Source organism: Ipomoea nil, unplaced genomic scaffold (assembly GCF_001879475.1).
Source record: "Ipomoea nil cultivar Tokyo-kokei standard unplaced genomic scaffold, Asagao_1.1 scaffold0268, whole genome shotgun sequence".
NCBI classification, from domain to species: Eukaryota; Viridiplantae; Streptophyta; class Magnoliopsida; order Solanales; family Convolvulaceae; genus Ipomoea; species Ipomoea nil.
The window spans coordinates 3,892,501-3,901,306 of record NW_017616696.1 but is presented as its reverse complement, the minus strand read 5'-3'; the positions used below and the strand labels follow the sequence as shown (position 1 = coordinate 3,901,306).

Sequence of the window (8,806 nt, the reverse complement as noted above, 5' to 3'; positions counted from 1 at the left end):
GATGACATCAAATCACAAGGTATTTAGCTTCGGGTATATTATTAATTCACCAACGCCAAAATTTGATCGGAGGTTGGTCTTTTGAGATAGAGAGGAAATGAAGAAGTGTGATGCGTAGCTTATTAGAAACATCTATGAGTTTCATCATCCATAATATCTTCTAATTGTATCATACACATGGGCGGATTTAGCATGGGGGCAGCTGCCCCCACTCACCCCACCCCCACCCCATATATAGCCTTTGTATGTATATATGTATATATAGTACATGTTTTACATATAAATATTTAAAAACTGATAAAGGTGACCAATAGTTAAGTTGGACGAGTTAGCAAAGGCGTTTTTGGGCTTGGGAAACGTCTGTGGTTCGAGTCTTTCCTCTCTCAACATTAATCCCATCCCTTTCCTAACTGTTTCTGTTTCATTATGGCTCAACATAAGGGTTTCTTTAATTGCTTCATTAAATCACTTACTTTCAACATAAGTGTTTCTTTATAATGTGTTGACACGATGTATAATTTATAATGTGTTTTTTATTTGAATTATTTTATTAAATTAATTATGTTTCATATTTTGTTATGAATATTTTTATAAAATTTTAATGTGTTTTATTTTTTGTCTATATCCAATAATTTTATGACTATATTTCTTAAGTGTTTCATTGTTTTTCAAACTATAATGTTTTGCTCCCACTGACAATTTTTTCTGGATCCGCCACTGATCATACATACTGACTACTACTACGGATGTCGAACTTGAACTTTGTGGTTAGCAACAATTGTCAGATTAACTTGGCTGGAGTTGCCTCATTATTATTATGAGAGAGAGGGCTATAAATCTATGATTGAAGGCAAGCATGAGAAGCTTGAAGTTGGCAAACCAAGTGATGAAGAAAGTGGTGGTGCCATAGAGATGAACGGAGTGTAGGGTGAGAGGTAAGAGAAGAAAGAGTTTGTATAAGTGTAACTCCTTTAATTAATCTAATGATATGACTTGCATTCGCTCGTATAAGTTACTTAGATTATTATTATTATTATTAGTTGACTTATTTATTAGGAAGAATTAATACTATCTATGCAAGTAACGTTAATTAATATAAACTATATATAACCACTGATTAGACAAATTAATGAATATGTAGTATGGTAAAAGACATTAAAAAATTATAATAAAGTTAGAAAAATTGACTATGAACAGAATTTAGGACCATGGCAACGAGATCCAAATCTGATCCATGATTTGGATAAACACAATTCGACAAAGTTTGCATTGTTTCAGCGTTTTAAAAGAGGTGAACGAGTAGATAAAATAAAATTTGTGTTCAATTCTTTTCCTATCCTCTTAACTGAGTCTATTACATTTGATATTAGTGTAATTCATCCAACTTAATGTCTTGAAAGAGGTAGACGAGTGGATAAAATAAAATTTCTGTGTTCAATTCTTCACAATATCTTTTTAATTGAATATATTACATTTGATATTAGTGTGATTCACCCAATTCGCAATCTCAAACTACCAATTTTTCTTCTTACCCAGAAGAATTTGCATCTTGCCTAATGCCTATTGGCTGCATCGCAAAATGCAAAAACGTTACTAGCTAAGCTAACGCAGTATTTCTCTTTTATTTTAGTTGTAAACTTTATATGATTCCAATCTCAAATCTCAAAGAGATATATAGTATGTGGTACTAAGAATCGCGTGGTTTACCAAGAAAAAGACCCTTACATGCAACAAAAGAACAAATTTCTATCATTTTGTACTCCACCTCTTCAACACCAGGTCAATTTTCAATGTTAAGCCCTTCAAAGTTGAATTTTTATGCGCCCATTTTGGTTTCTTGATATCTATTTGCTTCATATATTTCTAATTGCGCAAATCAAGATTTTCTTGGATACATTGAGACCCTTTTTGCTGAAACTTCGAATCTGTAGAGACGTAGAGTGAGCCCAGTATGTCGTGTTCTTGATGTTAGAGGGGCACAATTATTTTCTTGATTTCCTTTTCCATAAATAGAATTGTATATGTTGCTTTCAAGAATTCGGATTGATTGATTTCTGGGCTTTCTTTATAACATCCTTTCTGTGCAGAAAAGTTTGACTTTTAGAGAAATAGGCATGGAGATTGATAAAGCGATCAGAGAATGTGATGACCGAAGACTGAAAACAAAGTACAACAATGCCATATATGTTATCAAAAGAGCCTTTGCTCTCTATTCGTAAGCTCCAATTACTTCTTGGTATCATCTATAGTTTTTCATTGAAATATTTTGAAGTTCTTGTATTTGAGCTGAGGGGTTAATGTTGTGGGTAAATGAGTGAATTGATTGGGTTAAACTTGAAGAATGCTCATCTGTTATATCAAGACAGTATGGCAGTATTGTTTCTTGTTTCTTTTGTCTACATTAATATATGTCTGTCTCTGAATTTTAGGCATATGGATAGAATTGTGTGGACTTCTTGGATTCATGGATCTATACCATATAAAGTAAAGTTGGGTAGTTTTTTATTTTCTTTTTGATGGTCTAAACAGTATACAAGAGGTTGCATTGAGCTTCAATGGAGGGAAAGATTCCACTGTAAGTTCTTTAAGTGTTTGTAAGCTTGTTATCTTAAACTGGCAGTGGTTTGTTTTTTCATTTACATTTCAACATATATTTACGTTTACCATCAAATTGTCCCGCGTAGGTTTTGCTTCATTTGCTTAGGGCAGGCTATTATTTGCATGAAGCTGAAAGATGCGATCCCAATGGGGACCTTGGGAATGGTGAAATCACATTTCCAGTACGAACAATATATTTTGAGAGCCCATCAGCTTTCCCAGAAATCAACTCATTCACTTATGAAATGGCTGCTAAGTACGTGAGCAATAATTGTCATAATTGTGAAGGTTTACTCTTTTATTACCATAATTATGGTGCCACTTATGTTGATTGCTTCTCTCTGAGCAGTTACAGCTTGCAAATGGATATTATTCGCCTTGACTTCAAATCTGGTTTAGAGTCTCTGCTTAAGGCTAATCCAATTAAAGCTATTTTTCTTGGTGTTCGGATTGGAGATCCTACTGCGGTATACAAATTCCTCAAGAAATTCCAACCTTCAATTATATTAAAATATTCCCGGCAAATTAACTTATCACTGACCTAGTGGTAATTTAATATATGTTGAATCTACCTCTCAGGTAGGTCAAGAGCAATTCTCACCTAGCTCACCTGGTTGGCCACCTTTCATGAGAGTGAACCCAATTTTGGATTGGTCATACAGGTAAATCTATGCTTAATAAGCACTTCATGCACCTGCAAGATAAGCTAGTAAATGTGTTTGTCTAAAACAAATTTTATGTGGGATATTCGTGTGGATCGACTTGAGTATGTGTAGCTATATCAATGACTAGAGAACCAAGTTTGCAAGAGAGAATATATCTTTCTTGTAAGTGTATGTTAAGCAATTTTGGGGAAGAATTTCAGGATAACTCGGGTTCGATTCCCCCCGAGCCAGCTCCCAGCCTCTCGGAGCGAACGGGGATTAGTCGGGTGGACCTGGACCGTTAAACGGACAGAGAAAGACCCAGACCACCTCGTGGTTTACACCTAAAAAAAATGTTAAGCAATTTTGATAATGCTTATTTGTGCATTAAAAAGCATGTTTTTATGTTATTTCCTTCCTATTGATAGTTTTGACTTGTAGTCATGATCATTTTACGTAGCATTTAATGATAAGTCTCTGTTTTGCTTCTTACTTTGTAATTTGGACAAACTGGAAACTGACTTTGTTTATGTTCACATGATAGAGATGTTTGGGCTTTCCTATTGACTTGCAAGGTCCAGTATTGTAGCCTTTATGATCAAGGGTAATGCTTCACAAGTTTGGCATTTATTCATTTCCTATCACTGTGATGAAAATTAGCTCCCGTTGTTATAATCTCTAATGAAAAAAAAATTTAAAAAATGTATGAATGAAAGAACATTGTTCACCGTATTGCAGATACACTTCTATTGGGAGCATCCATGACACTATACCAAATGCATTGTTGTGCACCACCCATTCCACTAATTGCGATGAAAAATTTAGACCCGCATATTTACTCTCTGATGGAAGGTTGGAAAGAGCGGGGAGAGTAAAGAAGTACTCTTCTCCAGTATCCGAGCAAGTGTCACCCATTAACAATGGATTGAAAGGTGAAGATTCGTGTTGGAAAAACATGCTAACAGCTTCAGTAATTGCCGTTGGTGATGAGATTTTGTAAGTTATTGTTACCTTACCTTCTTTAGGTTACATGTTTCGTGATCCTTAATACTAAAGTGTAAGAGCTTTTAGGCAACTTTTTGTCACCCTTTCCAATACTATGTGATCATTAGCCAATCTTTTGTCGAAACCTATTTCTTATCCAGTATCTTTGACTTGGTTCATAGCTCAGATTTGGCACTGCTGAGGACAAGTTGGGCTCTTCACTGTGTAAGAAGCTCCATACTATTGGTTGGGCTGTGTCTCAAGTTATTGTAACTCGAAATGATGTAAGTAATTACGTTATTAGAAAATGAGTGTGCTTAGCTTGAATCCTTTTTACCATTATTGTTCAATGTTTAAGGTGTTAAATACTTAAACATCGGTTACTAATGTAGTTTCCAGTCCTAATCGCCTCCTTTCCAAATTCAGGTTGACTCTGTAGCCGAGCAAGTGGAGAGACAGAAGTCTACAAACAACATGGTTGCCATTTTCTTTGGTTTTTCTTCCTTTTTTAATAAATGTTTTATTGATTGTTTCTTGTTGAGTATTTACGATGTCATTGCAGGTGTTTATATATGGAGGGGTCGGTCCATTGCATTCAGATGTTACTGTAGCCGGAGTTGCTAAAGCTTTTGGTGTCCGCTTGGTATACGATATTGATTTACATAATTTATCTTTTGAGAAACTTATTAGTCTTGCCAATAGAATAATGTTGTTAGGAGCTCACGTTGCTTTCGTTTTCCACATTTTTCTGGTTGCAGGCTCCTGATGAGGAATTTGAAGAATATCTAAGGCACCTTATAGGTGAAAAATGCACTGGGGACAAGAATGAGGTCAAATTTGAATCGAACATCACTTTCTATTTCACGTTACATAACTTTGTCAAAGAAGATTGCGAAAATTATTATTTCTGATTTCAAAAATTGGTTCTTTTCTTTGATATTCCAGATGGCACAGCTGCCTGAGGGTATTACAGAATTGTTGCATCATGAACGGATGACAGTACCTTTGGTATGTTTGTTTGTTTCTCCAGTGAGATCTTTTTGTATTTTCCTTGTTTTCGTATTAAGCGTGTGATTCTCTAATAATGTAGATCAAGTGCGAGAACGTAATCGTTCTCAATGCGACAAATGTGAGTGAACTGGATGAGCAATGGGGTTGTCTAATTGAATTGACAAAATCTAATGGCCTACTTGCACTAGCGGAACCATTTGTATCAAAACACTTGGCAACCGCACTTTCTGATGTGAGTCGAGTCCCAACAGATACCTTATTTTCTTGGTTATCCGTTTTGTTGATGTATCAACCACTTTCATACTTAACATGATGCAGGTGGAAGTTGCTCAACCTCTATCAAAGCTGTGTCTTCAATTTCCTGATATTTACATCGGTAAGGATCTGTATGTATTATTGTGGGTATCAGATTCACACACTATATAGTATATTCTATTAACACCCTATTATACCCGTGGTGTCCATTACTAAGGTGGCTATCGAGAATCAAGAATAGGACCTCTCGTGATTACATTCGAGGGAAAAGTAAGTATCATCATTCAAGCCTCTTGCTGTCAAGTTGGTTTTGGAGTATAGATTTGTATTGGAACTGAAATTTTCATACTTTTGGTACTGCCACAGGATCTGGTGAGGATAAAAGCAGCAGTAGAAGCATTGCTTCAGAATTTCCATCCAGGAACTTTCTCTCACATTCACTGACTGACTGTGGGTTCATTTCCTCTAACCCCAAGTGTGCTTGGAGCTTTCTTGTTGCTGTGATATGCAAGTCAAATAGAATGGAATGTTGAGGAGAGGAAAAGTTGCAATAACAGGAAGTTAGAAGTTTCAGTGCTGCAATGTAGGGAAGAATTTCCATCTAGGCACTTATAAATTTGTGTTGTTGATTAAAACTGTACTGCTCTATAGCCATTAGCGACCCAACCAATACAAATTCAACAACAATATTGTTGTCTGGAAAGTTACCATCTCTAGCTCCTTGAAACACCTATATGATGAGACAATATTAAGAAAATAATATAATTGAAATTAGCATTGGGTCAGACCTAACATAATTGAATTTATTGTGGTTGGAATCTCTTATTTTATTCTCAGAAGTTGCAATTTTGAATGAAGAATATCGAGTTAATACCAGCTGAGATCTTATGTTTAGTCTTAAATACACCCGTGATTCTTCAACTATCAAATTTAACCAACTGTGGTCATTTCATTCCATGGGTTAGCTTAAGTTGTAGAACCCATGGATTAAATTTGAAAATGAAAAAATCACAGATGGTTTAATTGATATTTTAAGACTAAACTTGATTGTGTCACTATCCTCATAGGACCCACTTGGTATTTACTCAAAGAATATCTATCATCCATTGTTCTTCATCCAAAAAAAAAAAAAAAAAAAAAAAAAATAGACATTCAAAAAAGATAGCAGATGGACAAGTAGTTTCAGTTGATTTCATTCATTGCTAAACAAATGGTCTATGTAAATTCAACAGTCAACACTTATGAAAGAAATCATTTGCTCCATAACAAATATAAAGCTAAACGCTTTAAAAGTGAAAGCACACTGTATTAAGCAAAAAATAGAATTGGCTGACTGGGTAAGCTAAATTGGATGGCTAAATGCACACCGGCTAAGCTTTGGGCTTAAGGATCTTGACAGTCTCCCAAGTGAAATCAGGGTCCTCACGGCCAAAGTGACCGTATGCAGCAGTCTTCTGGTACCTGAAGTTGCCTCCTCTCTTCAAGTCGAGGTTGATTGTGATCATTCCAGGCCTGAAGTCAAAGTTCTCCTTGATGAGGGCCAAGATATCCTTTTCAGGGATCTTCCCAGTCTTATATGTATCAACAAAAACTGAAAGTGGTTCAGCAACACCAATAGCATAAGAAACCTGCACAAGGCATCGGCGAGCAAGTCCTGAGGCAACCACACTCTTTGCTGCCTGCCTAACAATGTAGGCACCACTTCTGTCCACCTTGGTAGGATCCTTTCCTGAGAAAGCACCTCCACCATGAGCACCCCAGCCGCCATAGGTGTCAATGATAATCTTCCGCCCAGTGAGTCCAGCATCTCCATGTGGACCACCAATGACAAAACGGCCTGATGGGTTAAGGTGGAAAATGGTGTTGTCATCAAGGTACTTGGCTGGAATCACAGGCTTGATTACATGCTCTTTCAAATCCTTGGCAATTTGCTCATTTGTAACAGTCTCATCATGTTGGGTTGAGATGAGAACTGTGTGAACTCTAAGAGGGACCATGGCACCATTGTCATTCTTGTACTCAACAGTAACCTGTGTCTTACCATCAGGTCTCAGCCATGGGCAAGTCTTATTCTTTCTTACCTCGGTAAGCTTAGCACCAAGCTGGGTAGCTAGTACATGAGTGAGAGGCATGAGTTCAGGAGTTTCATCAGAAGCATAACCAAACATGTGTCCTTGGTCACCAGCTCCAATCTCTTCAGGTTTCTTGGTGAAATGACCATGAACTCCCTGGGCAATGTCTGGGCTCTGTTGCTCAATGTTGACAAGGACCTTGCAGTTGTCAGCATCAAGACCAACATCAGCTGAGATAAACCCAATGCCTCTGCAAGTATCACGGACTATCTTTTCATAGTCAACTTTGGCTTTGGTTGTGATCTCTCCAAAGACCATCACCATATTGGTCTTTGAGCAGGTTTCACACGCAACCTTGCTGTCTGGATCTTGTTCCAGGCAGGCATCAAGAATGGCATCGGAGACTTGATCACAGAGCTTGTCAGGATGACCCTCATTGACAGACTCAGATGTGAACAAGAAGGTATCCATATCTAGTGTGACAATTTTTAGAACGAAAAACTCGTTAGCACCTCTTCAAGTAAAAGAATTACACAAGCACATGACAGAAACTGCCAAGGGATATAACATGATCAGCAGAAAAAGCAATGGCATTCATAATTGTTAAGAAAATAAACAGACCCCACTTCTTTTTTGAAACAGAAACTTCATTTTATTTTGCCTAACAGGGATTACAAATAAGCCTAGAGCAACATTTAAGAACACACATAAAAACATGCCTTTGACCAAAGTAGCACGGTTCACTACATTTACAATGAAAACAGCTAGCAGATGAGCAGATCTACCATCACACACCATAAATTTACCAAAACACATGGGGTGCTTGACAATTAGTGACTAGCTGACAAGCTGGTAGTACAACATGTAAAATGATTTTACAGGACATGAATATATTATTTTATTTATTAAATTACACTTCAATTATTTTTAGTTTTAAATATAAATTTATTATTATTTATTATTTTAACAATTATTTTTGTTAATAATAATAATAATAATAATAATAATAATAATAATTCACATTAGAAAGGTAAATTTGAACAAAAATTGAATAAACATCAAAATCACAAAACCGACCGACCATTATTAAAGGTAAATTAGCCTTTTAAAAAGAAAATGCAATCAACTGAGTGGATTTTTCATTTTCATTGAATTGACATCAACAATTGAAGTCAAAAAGCAATTTATGAAAAACATACTTTAACTGTTTGCTCAAGGCAACCAGTACAGCAAAGTACAACA

At 36.1% G+C, this 8,806-nt stretch overlaps 2 protein-coding genes across 5 annotated transcripts in view; one reads left to right on the top strand and one right to left on the bottom strand.

The window, feature by feature from the left end:
- The first annotated feature begins 1,570 nt into the window (after positions 1-1,570).
- Positions 1,571-8,806, top strand: part of LOC109149048 (FAD synthase) — a 19,105-nt gene continuing 11,869 nt past the window's right edge. Inside the window, exons 1-17 of one of the 4 annotated variants that reach the window (XM_019296674.1) lie at positions 1,571-1,779; positions 2,088-2,215; positions 2,530-2,575; positions 2,685-2,854; positions 2,948-3,065; positions 3,178-3,260; positions 3,787-3,846; positions 3,981-4,238; positions 4,414-4,510; positions 4,653-4,703; positions 4,789-4,869; positions 4,985-5,056; positions 5,172-5,234; positions 5,317-5,469; positions 5,556-5,613; positions 5,710-5,762; positions 5,859-5,942. In XM_019296674.1, the coding sequence (XP_019152219.1) occupies positions 1,726-1,779; positions 2,088-2,215; positions 2,530-2,575; positions 2,685-2,854; positions 2,948-3,065; positions 3,178-3,260; positions 3,787-3,846; positions 3,981-4,238; positions 4,414-4,510; positions 4,653-4,703; positions 4,789-4,869; positions 4,985-5,056; positions 5,172-5,234; positions 5,317-5,469; positions 5,556-5,613; positions 5,710-5,762; positions 5,859-5,936 (1,623 nt within the window). In that variant the 5' untranslated portion in view covers positions 1,571-1,725 and the 3' untranslated portion in view covers positions 5,937-5,942. The other 3 variants (XM_019296672.1, XM_019296681.1, XM_019296690.1) reach the window with 3 other exon arrangements.
- The window catches only part of LOC109149077 (S-adenosylmethionine synthase 3), a 2,514-nt gene continuing 364 nt past the window's right edge, over positions 6,657-8,806 (bottom strand). Inside the window, exon 2 of the mRNA XM_019296726.1 lies at positions 6,657-8,037. Within this exon, the coding sequence (XP_019152271.1) occupies positions 6,863-8,035 (1,173 nt within the window). The 5' untranslated portion in view covers positions 8,036-8,037 and the 3' untranslated portion in view covers positions 6,657-6,862. The remainder of the gene's footprint in view (positions 8,038-8,806) is intronic.